Source organism: Sciurus carolinensis, chromosome 13 (assembly GCF_902686445.1).
Source record: "Sciurus carolinensis chromosome 13, mSciCar1.2, whole genome shotgun sequence".
Classification (NCBI taxonomy): domain Eukaryota; kingdom Metazoa; phylum Chordata; class Mammalia; order Rodentia; family Sciuridae; genus Sciurus; species Sciurus carolinensis.
The window spans coordinates 40,653,903-40,678,725 of NC_062225.1; the positions used below are offsets into that span (position 1 = coordinate 40,653,903).

The 24,823-nt window shown below is 34.3% G+C and overlaps 1 protein-coding gene across 1 annotated transcript in view; it reads left to right on the forward strand.

Annotated features, from left to right (window-relative positions):
- The window catches only part of Wdpcp (WD repeat containing planar cell polarity effector), a 374,171-nt gene that overhangs the window by 82,479 nt on the left and 266,869 nt on the right, over positions 1-24,823 (forward strand). The window contains 1 exon segment of the mRNA XM_047522166.1: positions 23,461-23,575. Coding sequence (XP_047378122.1) covers positions 23,461-23,575 — 115 coding nt within the window.

Sequence of the window (24,823 nt, forward strand, 5' to 3'; positions counted from 1 at the left end):
ATAGGTATTGGACAAAAACTTTTTAGGAGTCAATGTTTCATAGTTTGAATTCTAGTCATTCTAGAACTAACATTAGATAGGTTGACACAGGCCACCAACTGCCTCATTAATCAGTGTAGTTTTACTGACATACGTTACACACTAATAAAAATCTTTGCAGATAGCATTTTTGTTTGAGTTTGTCTGAATACTGTATTAGATATTTTCTGGCATTTAATTATATTTTTTAATGAAGAGGATACCCTGGGACAAAAGATATTTTTTTCAGTATTACACCTTTTAAGCATTTGTGAATATCATACTTAAGAAAATCAGTAAGCAAACTAGAGTGAGACATAATATAATAACATATTTGAGTCCTCTAAGTTGTACTGTTTAATATGGTAAGCCACTAGTCTCATTCTATTTGAATAATGAAGCAAAATTTAAATTTAGTTCCTCAGTTGCACTACCCATATTTAAAGTGCTCAGTAGCCACATGTTATATTAGATAATATAGATACAGAACATTTCACCACAGAAAGTTCTGTTGGACAGCCCTATTAGGTCATACAGAAGATGTGTCAGTGGGCTTAGATTTAGAGTATAATCAGGATATAATTAGTATACAGTGATCACAAAATAATGGACAGATACCTTAGCTTTAGCTATGCTAATAGACTTAAAAATACCATTTGAATAAAAAATTTTACTTGCTTGTGATAAAAAAGAATAATTATTAGTCATCCATAAATTGAAATTGCATCATTACTACTAATAATTTAAATTTATTTATGGTATCAAATATACTGTGTTAAATTAAATTTTTATTTACTGTATAATTTATTTCATATGTAAACATTCTTGTTTGCAGTTTAGGCCCATGTTTCTGTCCACAAATCTATAAAACATCAAATTTATAGTAATTGTAAACATCTTGATCTAACTTTTGAATAGACCATTGTTTTAGTGGATTCTAGTTTTTTCTCACTTTTTGTTTAAACCAATCTACCTTTAGTCATGGAGGTAAGTAACTACTTAGTTATCTCTTCAATTGACATATTTTTACTTTCCAGAATATATTTACAAGGCTGAATTAATATTTTTAGAAACATAATACTTCTTTAATTCTTTTCAGGATAATATTCAAAAGGATGATTGTCTTAAAAATCACAAGTTTTTGCATAAAAATGTTTTAATCAGACTTTAAATCTTGAATACAAAATGTACTCCAGAAAGTTTCAGAGTTAGTACAATTCAAAAATACAGTTCTTTATGCCATTACTCACCCTAAAAACAGGCTCAAAATTATTTGACTGGAGGGCAAGCTTGCCACCTATAGTAAGGGGTGTGTCTTATGGCCTCCACCCTTACCACCACTACACAGGTAAGTTGGAACATGTCAGGCATCTTAAAATATGCGGTAGAATATCCCGATAGACAATCCTTTGAGATAGACATCATTGCCTTTCAATTTAATAACAAGTTTATTTGTGTGTGGAGAGGGATGTACCTCACTATTGAATTAATTCAACTGAGAAAGGAATCTTTATGATAGAGTATATACACAATTACTTTTGTCATTTACAGCAATTTGAAATATTGATTATGCTTTTAACATTTCCAGTAGGACTTATTTTATGTTCTTATTTTGTGCTTTATTTCTATAAAGTATAAGATATTCTTAAAATAGACCTTTTATTCCTCCCACATTGTTGGTATTATATATTGTAACAAGGTAAGGTCACCTCTGCCCACAGGTCAGGTCAGTTCTTACATTTTTAGGGCTTTTGAGAGGCTTCCTAACATTATCCTTCTACTTCCTCAGTTTCTAGATAGCACCTTAACTGGGCCTTCTAAAAGTGTATATGAGTTCTATTCCTAAGGATCTCTAGTATCAGAGAAAGTTAAAATTTTGATAGTCAAATTAGATTTTTTAGCTTAAGGAAATAATTTTTTAGCTCTTTCCATTAAATTTTTAGTAAATTTAAAAATTTTTACTTCTAAAATAAGTAAACCATCTCATCAGGCTCTTTGAAGTTCCTCCTTTTGTGCACCCATTCATTGTGTAGTTTCAAGAAAAAACATGCTTCAAATTCTATTAATGATTTCCTCATTTATTTAACCCTAACCTGGCAGCAATTGACCAGATGTAATGTTTTGTGACTCATAGAAAAGAAGTGAAATATAGTTCCTGAGCATTTTGATACTAACACATTTGGACTGTCAATCTTTAAATTAGGCTACTCATGTATGAATATAAATGTTTTACCCCAAATAAATGATAAATTTAAGATTTAGGGTATTTATCTTACTTGTCATCTCTTTAAGGGATTCTTAAACAGTCCAATTGTTTAGACATCAATGAGGCAATTACTGCAATAGAAAGGATTTTAGAGGAGGCAGTCTAAGCCTGAATCTTTCCCTGTGTCAAATAATGAGGATTTATAGGTTGTCATCATTACGAGAGCTTAATGTTGCTGACATAATAAACTATAAATTGTATAATTTAAAAAGGTAGTTCCTTTCACTTGTAAATTCAGAACAGTTTACAAATAAGATTTTACCTGTGCATAAGTTTGGGATAAAAATTGTCTTTTGAGGTTGGTTTTTCAGACTATGCCTATTCTTAGTTTGAGATGCATTAAAAGATGTGACATATAATTTAGAGTTTTTGTTTTACCATGTATTAAATAAATTTCTCCCTGGTGTTTTGGTCTCCTATATTTAATTAACAGAAAGTATTTAATAATTACCGCTTTGAATTTCTTAAATCATTTTGTAAATTTTTCTTAGGGAAAAGTAGTTCCAGCATTAAAATACTTAAATTGTTCAGCATTCTGGTGGAATTTTTTAATTCCAGAAAGAATTATGCTTTAAGTCACATTCACATTGTTAGATTATTATACATAATTAAAGTAATATTTTCAATAAGCAGAGATCTAACTTCACATATATTGATTTTTAGATTAAATTATTTGACTCCTGTGTATACCTTTAGACATAAATATGTGTAATATATTCAACACTACTCTTGTTTGTGACCATAACAATTTTACATTTCCAGGTACAATATTAAAATGATTAATTATTAAAGATAGTTTCTATTTTAATTTCTGTCATGACTTATTTGAAAAACTGTGTAAAAATGCAGATTTGTTTTCCAAGTGTAACACAAATTGTGACCTTATGGAATTCATTTGATCACAACTTATTTAATTGTAGAACCTGATCTTTTTTTAATCAAATTGTATGAAAATCTGTTTCATTTTCTCAGAAAATAATAATAGACAAATCATGGTATTAAGTTACAGCTACTAGTAGTAGCATATTACTTATACAAAATCCATCATATAGTATTTACTCCCCTGGTGGAAGACCCTGTGGGAATCACTGAGGAAATATAAGGGGTGGGCTGAGTTCTAATATAACCTAGTCAAGGAAAATAAACATGGAATCACCAAGACACTAATGACTATTGAGTTGTATGATACCAAATAAAAAGACAGTAGAAGCTAGAGAGAGTATAGGCATCAATGTAATATGAGATAGTTAAGAAAAATTTTGCAGAGAAGTTATAATTTTACTCAGGCCTAAAAGGATGTGTAAAATTTGGTTAAACTGAAGACAAAGGCATTTCACAAGGGGATTAGATTACCTGAGAATTTAGTGGGTTGTCTACATGGTAGTGAGGAGGTGGATTTGTTTGGGAACAAATGGTTCATGGCATTGCTAATTGTTTGTCCATAATATGTTTGAAAGCCAAAGTGGAGCTTTTTAAATAGAGTCTTTAGTGTTACATTAAGATATTGATACATTATCTTATATAACACTATAAATACTTTTATATCAGGGAAATATTCTATTAAAATTAGACTTATGGAAGGATTAGTTTGGAAGTGGAATGTAAGGTAAAACATGAGAACCTGAGGGAGTAAAATCTTTTCAAAGGATAAGTACAAGGAGACTAAGGTGCAGAAAGTTTTGAAAGACAACAAAGCAATTTAGAATGAAAAAAATTTGGTTTTCCCCTGTTAAACATGTGAAGGTAATCAAAAGATGTTATTGGAAATATGGAACTGAAGTGACAAGTTGGAGTTGAAAATGTGATGAGATAGCCAAAGAGATAATATTAAAATCATCCAGTTGGGTGCCTTCATGGAGGGAGAGGTGAATGTCTTGGGAGTAGAACTAAGAGCCAGAAATCCTTCTCTTCAGGGAACAAGAGAGAAAAATTGAGTCAACAAAAGAAGCAGAACAATCAGAGTAATGAGGAACTGTGAAGTTTGCTTTTCTAAAAATCAAAGAAGTCAGAGTTCCTGAAAAAATATCAGATTGTTTCTTGTTTAATATTTAACCTCTTCTAAGTCTCAATATTGTCATCATTAAGTTGTCAATCGGATTTATTGAAGTTTAACAATAAACCCTGTGGTCTTAGCCACATCTCACGTGGTTGAGGAAAGGGTTAACTGCCAGAGAATGATGTTGGCTGTAAGTCAGTCAGTTACCCATAAACTTATCTAATCAATAAAAACACAAGAGCCAATATTCTTTAAATGAAAGGGGTGTGATGGGTCCGGCCATACCAGATCTGGACTCTAACAACATGGACTAGCCCAAACTCTCTTTTATTTATAACACACAGGTAAAGGGGGCAAAGACCTGGAGGAGCTTCTTCTGTGATGAACAGGATAGGGTGGAGTTAGGGGAGCCATTTTCTTATGGGCATTGTGGGAGAAACAGACAGGGAACCACTCCCACAGTGCCACATACTCCCCCGGACAGACCTCTGTATCTGCCAGTTCTGGGAAATCAGATCTCTGTGTCATGAGGCTTGTAATTCTGCTAGATGAGATGGCTTCCCACAAAACCCATCTTTATATTAGGTGCTATTGGCAATATTAGATGGAATTCTTACCTTTAAAGAATTTCATATTTATTTGGGAAAGAAAACTAATACACAAAGTGAAAGAATAATTTGAGATTAAATTATATTTCTTGATACAGTATTTAAACACATCTAAAGTTCAGGGATTCTTACTGCTTGTTGCTGATTAAAGCTCTTATAGAGGAGTCTGGGCTTAAACTGAACTTTGAAGGAAGGATATAATTTAGACAAGTAAAAAAGAAAAGGAGGACATTCTTGATCATGGGAGAAAGTATAACCAAAGATAAATTGTCTTTAGATAATTAAAAAGCAAAGCCTAAAAAGGTAGCATGACATCCATAGTTATTTGATGACCTCTTTTAAGCTATGCATAGACTATTGTTTGCTGTGGGGTTGAACTGGTTTCACTGTTTATGATAAACAAATGAGTAAAGGAAGGCTTTGGGGCCAGTGAAACTTAGCCAGTATATAGCTACTTAGTACTCTAAATTTTCTCACTTTACAGTGAAGCCTGAGTTAATGTTCACCTGTGCAAACCAGTCTTCTAATTACTTTTAAATACAACCAAAGAGCCAGAGATCACCATACTTTGACAAAAATTCCCCATCTGTAAACACAAAAAGTATAAGTCTGAGGCTAAAACAGACAATAGAATGAATCAGGGACAATGTAGTAAATAGAACTAAATTAAGATAATTAAAATTAATATCCACAGAAATTAGAGGAACTGTTGCATCCTTTTTTTTAAGTTATAGATGAACACAATATCTTTATTTTATTTATTCTTTTTTATGTGGTGCTATGGATCAAACCCAGTGCTTCACACGTGCTAGGTGAGCACTCTACCACTGAGCCACAACCCAACCCAACTGTTATATCTTTGAAAAAAGAATAACATGCTGATTTTAGGGGCTGGGGAGATAGCTCAGTCGGTAGAGTGCTTGCCTTGTAAGTATAAGGCCCTGGGTTCGATCCCCAGCACCCAAAAAAAAAAAAAAAAAAAAAAAAAGAATAACATGCTGATTTTAAAAAGGAATAACCACGAAAAAAGAAAAGGAACTATTGCAAATTAAAATATGACAGCACACATATAAAAATTAGTAGAAACACTGAAAGATAGTTGAAATATCCCTATAACATGAAACCACAATGACAAAAGAACCTAGTCGTGAACCTATAGGTTATAGAAGATAAGAAAATTTGGGACTGGGGCTATGGCTCAGAGGTGGAGCACTTACCTGGCACATGTGAAGCACTAGGTTCAATCCTCAGCACCACATTAAATAAATACATAAATAAATAAATAGACTGATTAAAAAAAAAGAAGATAAGAAAATTTGAGCACCAGGCCAGAGGTCCAATATCTAACTAATAATAGAAAACAGAAGAAAAGGAACCCAGATATAATAGAAGAAAAATTCCCAGAACTGAAAGTTTGAAAGGATTCAATGATTAGAAAGAAACCAAGAGGCATGTTTTGAAAATTTAGAAAAAGGTATATCTTGTAAGTATTTAGAAAATCGAAAAGATCCATAAAATTTTCAGAGCTAAAAATTTTTTTTAAATATACACAAAGGACTGAGAGTAAGAATTACATCAGAGTTCTCAACAGCAACAGAGAGTTTGAAGATAATGAGGTCTTCAAAACTCTGAAAAAAGTGATTTTTACCCTTTTAAAAACTGTCCTTGCTTAAATGATAATTTAGGAATCTGTTTCCAGTCTAGTCACCTTACTTCTATTCTTTATTGTGCTTGGTGACTTCAAATTCAGAAACCTTGTTCCAGTTCACAATAGAATTTAGAATTCTAAATTTTCATAAAGGACATTTAATAAGCCTATTAACTCTTAAAAATTTTAGTTATTGGAAGATGGGCTGTCCTAAAGAAAGCAATAACATAAATAAGATTATTGGAATCCAAGAAATAGGGAATCTCACATAGGAAAGAGTTAAAACAAAATCTTAGAATGGGGACTGTGCCTTAAGCCTAGGGAACAACTAGTTCAAATTGAGGAAAGGGATCAAAGATTTCAGGAAGAATACTGAGAAGGAAAGGAAGCCACAGATCATCTGATAAAAAGAGAATTAATAAGTGATAATAAGGAGATACAAGATAGTTATGTCCTCATTCATAACAGAAAGTCAATAAATAATGACTAAAGAAGAAATAACATATATTGAAGCCATTGCTGGTTGTTTGTCCAGTATTCATTTTTCTGTACAATGTTCAGAGTGGCAATATAGCCAGTTAAAGGTATTCTGCTTCCCTAGTCTCCCACCAGCTAGAACTGGCCATATAAGGCACTTCTGACTTTGTTAAGTAGAGGTCACTGGTGGGAATGCCAAGAAAACTTATCAAAGGGGCTTTTGTTCTTTGCCTTCTTCCAGTCTGAATCTGAGATAAAATGCCAGAAGGGGTAAGGGCCAGCCTGTGAGCACTTATTCATTCAGTGAGTATACATTTAGTTTCTGCTCTATATCAGAGAGTATTCTAGGTTCTAGGGATAGCAATAAACAAAAGGTACAAAGTGACCAGTATCCCTGTTCTCATATAACTTAAATTCTGTTGGGGGAGAAAGTAAAGATGAAGAAGTAAAATATATAGTAAGTAAAATAGGGAAAATATTGGAGAAAAATAAAGCAAAAAAGATAGGAAGAATAGTTGGTAAGTGGTGGGGCAGGATGTGCTTTATATTCTGTGGCCAGAAAATGACTTAAGGTGACCTGACATATAAATGTAAAGGAAGTGAAGGAGTAAGCCATGGAAGAGAAAGAGGGTTCTAGGTAAAGGGAACAGTGGGTTCCAAGGACCTTGAGATGAGAATATACTTGGCATGTTTGAAAAACAACAAGGAGTCTATGTGACTTGGGTGGACTGAGCAATTAGAATAGTAACAGGAATTGAGGTCAGAGAGGAAACAAACAAACAAACAAAAAACAGTTTATTTTGGATCTTCTGGCACATTGAAAGGGCTTGACTTGTACTCTAAATGAGAAAGGAAACTCTTGAGCAAAGGAGGAACATTTTTTAAATTGGGTCACTCCAGCTATTGTGATGGGAATAGATAGAAGGAAGTGAGAATAAAAGCAGGAAGATCAGTTTCCAATATTTAGGTTCTTGCCTTAGTCCATGGTAAGGCATAGTGGTGACTTTGACTTATTAGTAGTGATAGAATGGTAAGAAATGTACCCATGTCTTGGGGTACATTTTGAGTGTTAAGTCATCAGAATTTGCTAATGAGGTCAAATGTGGAGTATAGTAGAAATTCCCAAGCAGTTGAGTGAATGAAGTTGCCTTCTACTAAAAAAATGGGAGAGACTGGGAAATGACATTTTTGAGAGAAATGTCAGGAGCCCAGTTTTGGAAATGCTGTGTTTGAATTGCCCATTAATAACCAAGTGAGAAAGTAAAAAGGACAGGTTGATTATAAGAGTTTGCAGTTGAGGGAAAGTTTTGAGCTACAGCTGTAAAATTGAGGGGCAGCCATGAAGATGGTATCGATGCCAAGATATTGGTTAAGATCACCAAGGCAGTGAGTGTAGATGGAAATAGAGGAGGTCGAAGGGCTGGTATCTGGGGTCCCCCAACATATGGAGACTGGGGAGATGGAAAAAGGACCAAAGAGGTAGATGGCAACAAAGGGAGCATGGTGCCCTGAAAACCAGATTTTAAGAATAAAGTCAAGTGTTACTGGTATGTAAGACAGCAGTAACCAGATGCCTGATGTCCACAGGGTGGGTAGCATGCATATCACTTGTGACCTAGATAAAAGTGATTTCAGGGGATGGTGCAGGCAGAAGCCTGATTTGAAAGTACTTAAGAGAAAATGGGAAGAGAGAAATTAGGGGAGCACAACATAACAATGGATTAAGGTTATAAAGGAAGATGGAGAAATAGGAAGAAGTGAAATTAAAAGAAGTTTTTCTTTTTTAAATGGGAGAAATAACATGTTGGTAGGCTAATGAGTGTGGTTCAATAGAAAGGGGGAAATCAGTGCAAGGAAAGGGAAAATTAATTGCTGGAGCTATTGACAAGAAAAAGAAAAGAGAAGAAAAGAAAAATATGCCTACTAAGGTGATAGGGACAGAAAGTAGATGCCTTATGTGATGATATCATGGGGTTCTCCATCAGTGGGGACTGTTTAACTCCATACTTAATGTTATGCAAGAAAACCCAACCTACCTTTGGTTATGTATTAATTTTTTGAACATCTATACACATGAAAGCATATATAACTAAGAGTATATTATTGAGAAATATTGGGATAAAATAGAAGAACCTGCATTTCTTTTTTTAAGTTAAAAAAATTTTTTTAGTTGTAGATGGACACAATAATTTTATTTTATTTATTTATGTTTATGTGGTGCTGAGGATTGAACCCAGTATCTCACATATGCCAGGCAAGTGCTCTACCACTGAGCCACAACCCAAGCCCTATACATGCATTTCTTTATGTTGTTTAAAAAGGTACTCAGTGTCAGTTTGGGTGTTATAAGAAGCACACACCAAAATGGTACTGGTGGTGCAAGAGATTTATAGAGGAGATGAGTAAGATAATGGGGAAGGAAGCAGAAGTAGGTGGGGAAAACTGTTCAATTTTGATGCTGATCTGAAACTTGTGAAAGAAGAGGGAAGGAAAAAGGATTGAGTAGAAAGAGCCACAAACCTTCACATGGTGCTGAGAAAATTTTAGCTGAACCAAATGTTGCTCCTTACAGGAGTTTACTGTTGAACAAAATTGAACTGGTCCCATGACCCCACTATTCTCAGTCATTGGCTAATATCAATCAGGGAAAGTGTGGCCTCCCATCAGTCAGCTGTGCTCCTAGCCTTAGTTTCTCTTGAGGGATCTCTGATTGGTTCATTATCAAAGCCATCACACTTACTGAGGTTTACTTTTTGTAAAGAATATGTATGTGTGCTTTTGCACCACCACACAACACTGTAGGAATTTTAATGTTCAATTGCTATAATAATTAGTCTTTTTTAGGCAAAAAAATTCACACCTTACTAGGAAAGATAGAAAAAAATAATTTATGTTTTAACTTGACAACCTGAATCCAAAGTGATGACCTGTGATTATTTACAGATACATCAGTTGTTTACATTTAACAACCTAGTTTTGAAACATGCTTATGACAGAAAATTTTCATTCTTTTTATAATGATGTCTCTTTGTATCATCAATCACCATTTTCTTTCTCTTCTCTTTATAAATTATTCTTTCTTCTATTTTATTAATTGTTTGCAGTTCAAAACATTTCTCTTAAGAAACTCATAATTTCTTGGCTCCACTGTTGGCATTCATATTTAACAATGCTCTGGAAGCTTCCAGGTATTTTGCTACAAAGGAAGTCAGTTCAAGACGATAAGTTTCCCTTACATACTCTATTTAATTGTAAATGCGTTTAAAGCTAAATGAGTTCAAAATCTGAATAATTTAATTCTTCCCTTGTTGATTTCCACGTTTTACAAAGTAGAAATAAATACAAGATGTTTATCTAATTTTTAAATAGAGAGTAAAGTTGAACTTCCAGAGCTAGATAATGGAAAGACTCCATTCATTATATTTGAATATTTTTACTTATTTTTTATATAAAATCTTAAGTGACTTATTTAAAATTTAGAATGTTGCATTAGATACACAGGTTGAAATGTGCCAGATAGAAATGTGTGTACAAACTGAGCATTTGAAGTTGAGCATGATATTTGAGAATACTGTTATAAATATGCCAGTGTTTACTGATAGAAAGTTTCAAGCCCTTTTGTCAAATTGTAGTTTATGCCTCTTAGTTTTTTTAAATATTGTTTTAGTTGTAGATGGACACAATACCTTTACTTTATTTATTTTTATGTGATGCTGAGGATCAAATCCAATGCCTCTCACGTGCTAGGCAAGCACTCTATCATTGACCTATAAACCCAGCCCTGCTTCTTAGTTTTTAAAATAAAGTTTTCTTTAAAAAATAAAACTATTAAGTTGGTTTATAAACTATTGAAAAAGTGACTGAAAAGCAAGAGAATTATGACTGTACTTCTCATAAGGAAGTATTATATATAAAATATTCCCGGGGTTTTCCATGGTGAAGAAGTACCTCTCATCTGGTAGTCTCATTGGTCTAAGGAGAATCCTAGGTTGAAGAGTGAAGCCCTAGTTTCCACTTGTGCCAGGTATATTAATTGCCCTATTTCCATATCCATTCTTCTGCTGTAGTAGAATGGTCCCTCCTCCTGTTTGAGGACAAACCTCTACCTAGATCCAGAGTTCCCAAACTGTTCATCAAGACACTCTGGGACTGCCCTGAATTCCCTGGAGTACCAAAGGATATTTAAAAGTTTCAAAGAAAACACTGAGACTTCTATCAGATACTATATAAACAACTAGCTCCAGGTAGTTCAGAGTTTCAACATTAGATCATATTACAGTTCTTTTGGGTCACTGTGTGTGTGTGTATATATATATATATATATATATATATATATGAAGCTGTGATAAAAACAAAAATTAAACTACCATACCATTATTAACATAAAACAGGAACAAGAATGAGAGTGTCCAATCTAATTCCATAGTTTGAGAAGTTGTACAGTGCCCAACTTCCATTAGTGTACACATTCTATTAGTAAGTAATTGTAGTTATTGAGGACTGAAATAAAAACCTTTTTTCTTTCAGTTTTTGTGTGCTGTGTTTCCAAATGACTATTAAGTTGTTAGGGCATGAATGCTTTTTAAGTTGCCAGAATCTATTTAATAATTGGAACTTTTGGTATTTCTTTTGGCCTAGGGGTGCTATAAAAAATAAGTAAGACAAAAAAGGGCCTTGAACTGAGAAAGTTGAGGAAGAGCCACTGGTCTAACCTGTAGATCCTGTTCCATCAAGCCTCATGTGCTTGTCCCTTTCATGCTGCATGGTGTTGGAGAGCACAGACTGGTCTTCTTGGTATCAAATTTTGGGTTTATTAGCTATGTGACTTCAAAGATGTTACTTCACTTATCTGTGCCAGTGTTTATTTAGCTATAAAATGATGATAAAAATACCTAACTCATAGGTTTATCATAAGAATTAAGTTTACACATGTTAAGTATTTAGAATGTGAGTCCTCCAATTTTGTTCTTTTTCAAAATCATTTTTGTTATTCAGGTCACTTGATATTCCCAGTCAGCTTTTGAATAGGCTCCGCTCTTTTCCATTTAAACAAATAAGCATACTTCTTATTCACTCCCATATTCCCTCTCCTCCAGGTACCACCTTTTCCTTCTGGATCACATTTCTTTTGAAAGTTTTATAGCTTGAGATCTTAATATTTTATATCTTTACTCCATTTTGAGTTAGTGTTTGTATATTGTATAAGGTAACGGTTCAGCTTTATTCTTTTGTTTGTGGTATCCAGTTTTCTAGTACCATGTATACCATTTATCTTTCCCCACTGAGTGGTTTGGTACCCTTGTTGAAGGTCATTTGACCATGTATGTGAGGGTTTATTTCTGGAACGGAATATTCCATTGGTTTATGTGTCTGTCTTTATGCCAGTACCACACCATTTTTGATTACTGTAACTTTGAAATATGTTTTGAATTCAAGAAATGTGAGTCCTCCAATTTTGTTCTATTTCAAAATCATTTTTGTTATTCAGGTCACTTGACATTCCCAGTCAGCTTTTGAATAGGCTCCGCTCTTTTTCATTTAAACAAATAAGCTTACTTCTTATTCACTCCCATATTCCCTCTCCTCCAGGTACCACCTTTTCCTTCTGGATCACATTTCTCAAAAAATTATCTGTATTTGGAGTCCATTCCTTATTGTTTACTCAGCATTCAATCAACTTCCTCCTTCTTCTGTATTCTATACATATCCTACCAATTTGTTTCTGCCTTGTCCACCATCAGATTTCCATTACCAAGAGGGTATTTATCAAATATTTGAAAGGAGACATAAACTCACTGCAAATACTTCATGATTTTTTTTTGCTTTCATTCAACATTTTTCTTTTATTTTTAATTGAAAAAAATAATCTTTATAGTAACTGTGCATGTTTTGATATATTCATACATTGTAGAGTGATTAAATCAAACTAGCAAATCTGTCACCTCATGTTTATCTTTTTTTATGGTAAAAACATTTAAAAACTACTTGGAGCAATTTTGGGATTATGTAGCATTTGTCTACATCTGACTAAATGTCCTCTGAGTTCAATTGTGTTGTCATAAATGACAGAATTTTTTTTAAGGCTAAATAGTACTTCATCATGTATCAATGTCACATTTTCATTTTTTTAAAATTTATTTTTATAGTACACAAATGGGATACATACTGTTTCTCTGTACATGAAGTAAAGGCATATCATTTGTGTAGTCATACATTTACATAGGATAATAGTGTTTGATTCATTCTGTTATCCCCCCCTTTTTCCCCCTCTATACAGTACCTCCTTCCTCCATTCTTACTTCCCTCCCACCCCCCACTATGTGTCATCATCCCCTTATCAGTGAGATCATTCATCCTTTGGTTTTTAGAGATTGGCTTATCTCACTTAGCATGATATTCTCCAATTTCATCCATTTGCCTGCAAATGCCATAATTTTATTATTTTTTATGGCTGAGTAATATTCCATTGTATATATATATACCACAGTTTCTTTATCCATTCATCAACTGAAGGGCATCTAGGTTGGTTCCACAATCTGGCTATGGTGAATTGAGCAGCTATGAACATTGACGTGGCTGCATCTCTGTAGTATGCTGATTTTAAGGCCTTTGGGTATAGACCAAGGAGTGGGATAGCTGGGTCAAATGGTGGTCACATTTTCTTTATGTGATCATTTCAGTTTTAGATTTTTTGTTGTTTTGTTTTTATGTTTCTAACTTAACAAAAAACAATAGTAACAACTTAACAGTATTCAACTCTTAAGTTTCTGTTGTGCTTAACCCACCATAATCTTCTATGGGATGAATTAGGAAGATATCCCATTACACATTAAGGGTGAGTGGGTATGTATATATGTGTGTATGTGTTTAAATTAACTCAAGAAGTGCTGTTGTCAGTCTTGAAGACAGGCCAATTGTATGAAAAGTTTCTAAGGCTTCTGGAGTATCCTAAAAGATTATTATTTCATGGACTATGCTATAGGAAATGCTCTTATATTTATGCTATAGAGAAGGAGAATTGCAAGGTATAAAGGTCAGTTGTGGAGTATGTTCCTAATACAAGAGAATGAACAAGGAAGTATATTTAAAATGGCAGACCTGAGATAAATGGAAGAGATCCAGCAGAATTTACTGGTGAATTTGAATCTTTGTAGGTAAAGGTGAGCAATTAAAAATGGAAATCTCAAAACAAACAATTTTAATGTGTTAAAATTTAAAATAATATAGTTCCCAGTAATTACAAAATGGAACACAGAACAAACCTATATAGTAAAAATCAAATACCCCCCCTACCCTAAACTCATTTCCCTCTCCAGTGGTAATTGTGGTCAGTAGCTTGACTTATATCCTTCTTCAAACATTCATCTGTGTATGTGTGCATATAAATATATAGTTTTAAAATAAATGGAATCATCTTACACATATTATTCTGTAACTAGCTTCACATAACAATATATAGCACATCTGTCAGTAATCTACACATACCTCCTTTTTCCCTCCAGTACTGGGGTTCAAACTCAGGGTGTCATGCATGCTAAACAGGTGCTCTACCATTGAGTTACAGCTACAGTCCCTATCTCCATGTTTTTAATAAGTACATACTAATCCATAATTCAGATGTAGCATACTTTACAATTGTTGCTGGTATCTTTAGTAAATAAGAAAGTTGGATGTGGATGAATAATCAAGGCAATATAATAAAAAGATTAGGTTAAAAATTTATAGTTAACTTGCAGAAGAGGGCTCATTTTGATATCCTGTTTGATCCTTTTAGTAAGGAACCACTTATTGCATTTTCAGTTTTCTGACTCTTCAGAAACACATTTGTACCCTCTCTTTAAAGCCATAAAATAAGAAATATATTTGTGACAAGATATTTTAAGAGCTTATTTAAAAGTTTTATTTAAAATTACCAAACAATACCTAAACAGTAAAAAATCCCTAATATCAATTTTTTAAAAATCTGTAAACCAAGAAGTTAAATTTCATGCCTCCCAGCTCCAAATTCTGTGATGTGCCAACTACCAGCAGTTTTGAGCTTATTATTTTTGACATTTTTTTGTGTTTATACAACTTCATTATGCATATATGTACACATATCACACTCGTTTTTTTTCCTAGTAAAATAAGATTATGCTGCTTGTGTAGCTCTATAACTTTTAAAAATTTCAACTCTACTTCAACAATGTATCATGGACTTGAGCAGAAATTTTCTGATTAATTAAACTTATCTATCTCTTATGTTATCTTTATTTATTTTCTTGTACTAGCAACATTCACAGTAGCCAAACTCAGAAGCAACTGATTTATTAACTAGAATGGTAATTTATCAATTTACAATGTGAGATATTTATCTGGCATCATAGACATTGCTCATTTGCTTGGGGCATTCCCACCTGATGGATGAATTACTCAAGAGACTGAATTATAGATAAGAAGGCTGATTGGTGAGCAGAGAATTAGAACAAAAGCAAGGAGATGTTCTAACAGGATATTTCTGTCATGCTCAGGTAGCTCTATGACTTAACCCTGGAGCTCTTTCTGTCTTGACAACTGGCATTAGTCATGAGTCATAGCCTTGAACATGGCTAGAGACAGAGCAGTTTTGCTTCAGGCTCCTTATCTTTGCTGTGCACTGCCCACCACTCCATTTGACACATCTGACCAGGTCCTCATTTATGACAAAGGACAGTCTAATCACATTACCCTTTCTTTATGTGAGAAAAGTATGATTAGAATTTTGAGGAGTTCCCAAATCTGCTTGATAGAGACATGGAAAACTTGTTAGCCTCCACTGTAATGCATTTACAAGCCCTCTTCAGGTGAGGTTCTGAAGAGGTGACTAACATGGAAAGCTGTGATTATCACAGTGTCTCCAAATATTGACAGCTGTCCCTGGTGACCAAAATAATTTCTAGTTGAGAACCATTGGTTTCGAGTGAAGAAAAGAGCTAGAGAAAGAGAAACAATATGGAGTGTTGCATGGAAGTCAACTGACAAGTGATAGTTAAGGGTATCAGTTCCTCACTGGCAGAAAGAGTATAGAAATGGCATTAGCAGACCTAACTAGAGACCTAAGGTCTCTGCTTTCCCATTAATTATGCAAACTGGTTGCTTTACTTTTCTGATTGGGAATTAGTATAATTAACCTTACTTTAGCTCTCATATTTATTGTGTACTAGATTTATATTGATTTTTCATTTATTATAGTGTAAGTCTTTTGTAAATTATGCTGTGCAAATATAATGTATTATCTGGTTTGTCTTCCTGTTCATTTCTTGACACTGATTTTACCCCTTTAGATTTAAAAACTACTAACAAATATAAAGTTTGCCTTTTGATCTTTTGTGATTTTGACCATGATTATAAATATTTTTCTAGGAATGATCACTTTTCATTTATGTAAACACAAGGAATTAAAATGTAGTATTATTTGTTTTATAATGAGAATAAGTAACAAAATGAAATTTCTTAAGTTGAAATAGACTTAGCAGGCAGTGCTTTTCTAGAAATGAATATGTTCCACATATTGAATAACATTACACAGCTCTTTGAGAAACTCCATAGCTAACACTTACCTTTCCAGAAGAATACCTGTTTACTTTGTTCTTTTGTTTCTTATCTTAAAGTTAATTCTGAGTAGTGAGTCCGTTAAACTTTTTTCATCCTTGTCTTAACTACATTCACTTTTGTCTCTGTACTTTAATGGATTAGTCAGGCATGGTTTCCTTCTGTACTCAATAAATGTTTGCTGAATGAAGGAATAAATTACAGAGAACATGTTATCTCTTTTCTAGCAGTTATCTGCTAAAATAATCAGTAACCCTAGTCTTCATTATAGATTTCCCTGTGTAAAATTGTTTGACTATCTGTGATTTTCTGAGTTTCTCCACAATTCATCCAATGGTTTGGATCCTAAGAGAGGTGTAAGGGAGTATGAGGTGTCATTATGATGCAAATTCACTGGACTTCTAGGAAAGTGACTCTATCATACTTTATTTTCTCAAGCCCTAGAATTCACTCCAAGCATCCTGATTACTTGTTGACTCTTTGGATTGAAATGTTTAGTATTGCTATCTCCCACATGAATCTTAATGACCTCGTGGGATCTGTCTTGGTTGCCTACCCATCATGAATTGAACGTTTCACCCATTGTTGATTATAGTACTGACCATGAATGCCTTCCCTTATCATTTCTCCTCATGTGATAATAATCACATGAATTTGGAGGGAGCTTTCTTAACTAGTGAAAATATTGAATTCAGTGGTCACTAGTGATCACTATTGTAAAAACTTATTCACAATTACTTGTACCACTTTGTCAATATTTGAGACCACGTGTGGTATACTACTTTTCTTCATGGGTTCTAAGCTACCTCTTCTTAGAAGCAGTCCTCTATCCTAACTAAAACCTCCACTTCTCTTTAAGATCAGATCTTCTGTATTCTACCAATTTGTTTCTGCCTTGTCCATCATCAGATTTCCATCTGTATATCTGGTATACAGAAGGCACTCACATAGTTTTTGACCTACTGAGTGGATGAAACTGAGATTTTTGTTGTTATTTATACTTTGTTTTGATTAATGATGTAATCTGATGTAATTTTCTCTTTCTTCTCAAAGTATCAGTTTAATTCCAATTAAGTACTTTCTCTAAGTACAGTAGACTCTAACTTAAACAAGAGAAACCAATTTGAAGGGCCATCCAAAGATCCTTAGAATCATTTCTGAGTTTTTTAAAGAGAAAACACCCCTTTCTGGTATAAGCTCATTGAAGAAAATGAGAAGGAGCAAATGATACAGGCAACAGAAAGAGATATGGTCAGAACAGGAGTAATAAGAAAGGTACTTCCTGCCTGGAGGGATATCAGAGAAAAGGAGAAGTGTCTGTTCCTATTCTGCTTAGTTGTCTCCTGCATAAAGAACATCATTCAAATTGAGACAGTGTTGGGAAATCCCACTGGCCTTCTCATCCTTTCATCCTCAGGGCTCTTCTCAAACTCATATCTACTTTAGAGGTGTCTCCCTTTTCCACTTAGCCTGCTCTTTTTTTTTTTTTTCTGAGCTTTCAGAATCCTGAAACCCCTTGCCATGGAATAGGATACTACCTTGGTTTCCATCATCCTTCTTGTCCCAAAAAATCTCACACAGGCCCTTTCCTTTTTGGAGGGCTTGGAAAAACAGGCAGAAATGAGACTAGCACTTTCCTGTTTGGGCTGGAAAATTCTGAGTTTCAGACTACTTTTTTCCTATCTCTACTTATCTCCTTTACTACCTCCAGGAGTGTCCTTGGCACCAGAACTTGGAAACATCATGCTTCCCCACAGGCTGTTTTATAAAATGCATTAATTAGCTTATTAATTTATTTTTTCATATTCTAAAATCTGGTGTCAGGGATGCCTCTAACCACAGGACACTTAGAGACATCTGAAATGGTGGACATAACCTTTATTATAATGAGTGCCCAAATTCAGTTTCAGTAAGAGGGATAAACTGGTCCTATAATACACCTAAATTTGGGATATCCCAGAGTTGGATCTCTCTCTCTTTCTCTCTCTTTCTCTCTCTCTCTCTCAACTCATTTTTTAAGAAAAGCTTGTCCATTTCCATGACTTTAAATACTACCTTTCTATTGTTGGTGACTCTCAAATATACATATCCAGTTCCCACCCCAATAAAACCTCAGACTCATTTCTGATTTTCTACTGGATATTCCACTTATTTCCATAGACACTTTAAACTTAATATGTCCAAAAACAAACACTTAATTTCCTATAATCGGAATTTTTTCCCTCCTGTAGCATTCCTTATTTCACCTGGTTGCTGAGACCAAAAACCTTGAATCTTTCTCTTATGTGCCTCATTCAACCCTTTAGCAAGTTCTAGTGGATGCTTTTTAAAATATATCTCAAATATGTCCACATATCCTTTCCTCCAGCATTACTATTCTGGCTCAAGCCATCATCTTCTTTTGCCTAGACCATTGCAGTAACCTTTTCTTTTTTTTAATAAATGTTTCTTCTTTTTTAAAATAATTTAATTTTATTTATTTATTTATGTGGTGCTGAGGATGGAACCCAGTGCTTCATATGGGCTAGGTAAGCACTCTATCACTGAACCACAACCCCAGCCCTGCAGTAGCCTTTTAATGGTCTCTTTTCTTACACCTCTTTAAAACATAAATTAGATCATAATTCTCTGCTGTGTATACCCCACTAACTTCTCATCAACAAGGTTCAATCTAATTTGACCCTTGACTATGTTTCTGTTTTGGTCCTCTGTGAATATTTCTCTCCCTCATTCCCCTCCAGGGGCACTGGCCTGGTTTTCTTCAGACAACTCAGATACACTCAAACCTAATTTTTTTTTTTTTTTTTGGTGTTGGGGATTGAACCCAGGACCTTGTGCTTGCAAGGCCAGCACTCTACCAACTGAGCTAGATCCCCAGTCCCAAACCTAAGTTTTTGCATTTGCTGTTTGCCTTGAACTCCCTTTCTCTAAATATTTATATGGTTTGTTCTTTCTCTTTTTTGGATCTGTACTCAAATGTCATTTCCTCAAGGAGGCTATTTTATTTCTTTAATTAGTCATTCTGTTTAAAATAGCATCCTAAAATTCTGAACTTGCCATGTTTTTCCTTCATAGTTCTTATCATTATCTGACACTACATTATTTGCATCCACACTCAAATGCAAGCTCCATGAGGACTGGGAAGGCAAGGGCATTGTCTCTTTTGTTCACTGCTCTATCCTTAGCACTCAGAACAGTGCCTGGCTCACACACTATGCTAAATATATATTTGTAGGTGAATAAATTAATGTATGAATAAATGACTGCACTTAGACTTTGAGGGATTCTGAAGGAGTGTTCAGGACCCACAGTGCTCAAGTAGTGCCCACATGTAGATGGCTTCTCTTTATGATGTATGCATGCTTCTTACTGCTCCATAACACCCTCCCCTTCGAATCTTTTCCAGAATTAGTTGATTCCCTTTTTCTCCTTCTCCCACAGGTTTCACTTTCCTTCTCCATCCACAAAAATGACCTTTTGCAATTTATTTTATAAAATATCACATGCTCTTGCTTAGTATGCATAAGACCCTGGATTCAATCTCCAGTACTGCAAAAAAAAAAAAAAAATAACTGCTATATCACATGCTCATAAATAGAGCCGTTTCTATGAGGAAAGAAGGGTTCTTTTCTTGGTAGTGGTGGTAAGAGCAGAAAACAAGGAAGAAGAAACAAGAGATATGGACAAATTCTAAAGTTTTGAAGAAACTTTCAGGTACCTTGAAGACAGTGTCCTTATGAAATTATAGCCAATAAGAAAAGCAACAAAAGGTTGTCCTTTTTATTAGTTAGAACTCACCTGGAATCTGATGTTCCACATCTAATATTGAATCCAGTCTATGTACAAAGTTTTTAAAGAGACAAAGAATGTCTTTAGAGATGGCAAACAGTATAGTGAAAACACATTATACAAATAATGGTTGAATAGCAATAATCATTGCAAACTCTTGCTATGTACCAGGCATTATTGTAAATAATAATTTAGAATGCTATTTGTAAAAAGTTATTTAATCTTCATGCTATGTAGTAGATACTATTATGTCTATTTTCTGATGGTACAGAGAGGTTAAGTCATTCTCTGAATGTCACACAAATAGAGAACCAGTGTTGATTTCAGAGGATGTGCTTTTAACCATTTTTTATAGTTTGGATCTGGAATGTCATCCAAAGGGTCATGCATTGAAGACTTAGTCCTCAGTGCAGCAGTGTTTAGAGATGGAGATTTGGGCAAGTGATGATCATGAGGGCTCTGACTTAATGGATTAACTCATGGAGGGTTTCATCACTGGTGGCATTATTGAGAAATGGTATAAACTGTAGGCAGCAGGACCAGTTGGAGGAAGTAAGTCACTTGGGGGCATACCCTGGAAGGGTATTTCTTGTCTCTATCCCCCTAGTCCCTGCCACCATTTCCCTGCTGCCATGAGGTGAACAGCTTTCCTCAGCCACACCCTTCTATCAAGATGGTCTACCTTACCTTGAGCCCCAAGCAATGGAACTGTCTGATCATGGACTGAAACTTCTGAAACTGAGCCAAAATAAATCTTCCCTCCTTTTAAGTTGTTTATTTTAGGTGTTTTGTCACTGAGACAAAAAATTGACTAACACAACCATGCTTTGACTATTTGAAGAGGGTGTTACTGAAGAAAAATTTGGGCTAAGTTGGAAGGCAGCTTTAGTCTTAACTTCAAGCTCAAGAGTCACCACCTTCTCAATTCCCCCTTGCTACTCACCATGTGCTCCTATAATAGGACCAGAAGCAACTTTATCATACTTATTTGTGTCTCTACATTTTTAACCTATTTTAAGGATTATATTTGATTGTCTCTGAGCCATTAAATTTAATGCTGGGCATATAATCAACATTCAGCTTTTGCTGAATAAAAAAACTAATTATCTTTAAATTGATTGGAATGGTCCCATGGTATGGTTTTCTACCATAGTTTTTCTGTGAGGTAGTGAGCTACTGGTCACTGGCAGTACTCATTTCTGGGCTAGGTACTTGAAGAATGCTTGAAGAAAACTTGAAGTAATGTTCATGTCATGTGGAAGTGGAAGACTAAGTCAGATTTTCTTCTAACTATGAATTATCTAATTATGAGTTAGATATGATTCTTTCTCCAAATATTTATTGAGTACCTCCTGTGTACTTGCCATTCTTATAGTTATTAGTGATACAAAGATAAACATAGACAAGCCATTGTCCATAAGAAACTAGTAGTCAATGAATAATTAGGAAAAAAAGCGCTTAAGAGTATAAGATACAAAGTTTTAGTGGATAAAAATTAACAGAAAAGGACAGGTGTAACTCAATCATAGAGCAGTTGCCTAGCATGCATGAGACCCTGGATTTGATCCCCAGTACTGAAAAAAAAAGGGGGTGGGGTGGGGAGAGAGCTAGATATGAAAGATGATCCTAAAATTGCTTGTCTGAGAAAGAAAAATTTGGTAAGTGAAGACCACATGCTGTTTTGCTGTGAGGAATTCCCATAGAGTTCTGTCAACATTTGCCATCAAGACATGATGCAGGGCTGAATGTCATTCAGTGGAGATTAATTAATTTGTAAAATATTTTGAAATTCTTGTAACAAATGTGCCTTCTCTTATTAGTCTCCAAAACTCATAAAGATGACTAAGTCTCCTTCCCCTGTCCCCTCAGCCCCTGTAGAAGCATTAAGGTGAAATTGGATGGTGCATTAATTCAAGTAAGATTTCTGTTGACAAGGACAAGGATTCTAACACTGTTTATAAAGGAATCCTTCAGTTTCTTTTCTGATTCATGCACTTGAAATCTGTTGGGCAGTGGTAGAATAGTGGACTTTCTAGGACCCTGGTCCCTGGTGCTGCTCATCTTTCACACATGTTACATATGTCTTAACACAGAATTATCTTCTCTAGCTAGGACACGATGCCTAGGTGGGTAGGGGATTCCCCTGTTTTATTTAAATCATAGTTTTCATTTGGCTAGCATGTTCATGATTAGTTTACTGACAATTGGGGTTTTTTTTTCTTCTTATACCATATGCTGTTCCATGATTCATCAGCTTTGAGTTTGTTGCCTTAAAGGTGAAACAATTTCTTCCAATGTTGATATTTCAAAATCTCGTAGATAACAAGCACATATGCATAGTCCTTTCAGAAGTTTTAAACATTTGGAGATGAATGAATTATGCTGCCACAAATGGAAAGAAGCAGTGTAAACTTATAATTTTGATATCGAATTATCTTTTGTTGGGTGATTGCTTAACACTGATATTGATAAAGTCTGGAAGCTTTATATTACTCTCTCCTTGTGAAATTGTTTATGGTAGGTGTTATTATTTTTTGAATTTAGCATTCTACTTAATTGCCTTGATTTACATGCATTTTAATATGTTAGACTGACAAGATCTTTATTTTTGGAAGTAAATAGGGTTTAAGTTCCAAATAAGTCAACATTAACTGTTTATATTGTAATGGAGGCTTCTCTTATATATGTAATGTGTAGCAATGACTGTTCAAACTTCAAGAAATATTCTTTTGGTATCTGATACAGTCACCTTTCAAATATTTTAACAGAATATACTACATTTTATGAATGCAAGACAAAGTAGTTATTTTTGCATGAACATTATGTATTTAGAAGATTAATCTAGTGCATTAAGATTAATGCACTAATTAGATTTCTGCATATAACTTTAATCAATGCACTTAGTGTTTTGCATCATTTAACCACCTGTCTCTTTTTAACTAAGAATGTCTGTGACTGTTTTTCAGTGAAGAAAACTTCATGATTTCATGATGTAAATATCTGTATAAGTTGTACATTTGGAGAAAGATTTTTATGATTCTAATTCTCCATATGTCTTCCTTCCTCTCTCCCCCTTGCTTGGTTTTAGCTCCTCTTTGGTTCAGGTGTGCTGGTGTCCCTAAGTCTTTCTGGGCAGCAGCTGGAGAAAGTGTTGATTGACAGAAGCCTGGTGGGGAAGCTCATCTCAGACACCATCAGTGATGGTAATTACCCCCATGTGCAAATCAATTGCCTACATTAACAGTGGGGCAGGAGAAATAGTGTGTCAACAGGTGGACTAATTATTACCACTGGGGACTTGCAAACACAACAAGTAATTGCTTGTAATAGCATACTTACAACCCCTGGGACCAATACAAGTTTCAACTAATATTAAATATCAATTTTTTTCTTGTTAAGTGTTAGACTTATATTCTGAATATTTTCCACTCTTCCCTTAAAAAAAAAAAAGAACTTATTTTCAAAATAGTTTTTTTATTCTTTCAAAATTATTCCTCTATTACTGACATTTCAAATATTTTCATATCCAAATGAATTTTGAGTAAATAACACAAATATTTCTACACAGCTATCAGTTAAAAAAAGATCATAAGTGCTTTGGCTCTTATAGGAAGATTCTTTGTTGCTAAAACCTATGAATACTGTATTTTGGGAGATGTGAGGCCATATATTCTAAGTATTAAAAATCAGTGCTGGGCTGGAAGTGTAGCTCAGTGATACAGTGTTTGTGTTGCATGCATGACGCCTTGGCTTCAATCCCTAGCATCACAAATAAAAAGAAAAATCAATACCAAAAATACTGGATAAATCTGGTTCTGTTAAATGGCACCACAAGTCCATCATTGGTGCAAAGCACATAAGAAAAAGATTTTAAGCCACTTATTGAATAGGAAGGTTAACTGACATTTATTAGGACCTAAAAGTTCAGTGTTGGGTGCCAACCCATCTATATCATTTAATCCAAGAAAATAACCACCTAAGATATAGTTATTTCCATTTTTATAGATAAGGAACCAGAAGTTGAGCTACTCGGTAACCTCCCCAGGCTCATATAGCTAGAGAATAACTGAGCTAAGATTTGAACACAGGTTCTGACTGCAATGTTCATTTTCTTTGCTGAATTTTTTATGATTGTATTATTTTATTCAAAGTAAAGAGGTCTAAAAACAGTTTGTATTATCATGAAAGATTAAAATGGTCAGTATCTTAAATTGAATAATCAAAGGAAAATGTAGTCCAGAGGAGAGAGCAGAGGTGAGAATAAAGAAACCTTCTGTCCACTGTGTGCTCTCTGAACAAATCAGACACAATCACATCACCTTAACGAAAAGCACTCTGCAGGATTGCTATAATTAGCAACATTACTGATAATGAGCTGGGGTAGGATTGTAAGCATGCCATTTTCCCTTCCTTGTAGGAATATGGTGCTAAGGAAGCTTCCCTATGGAAGA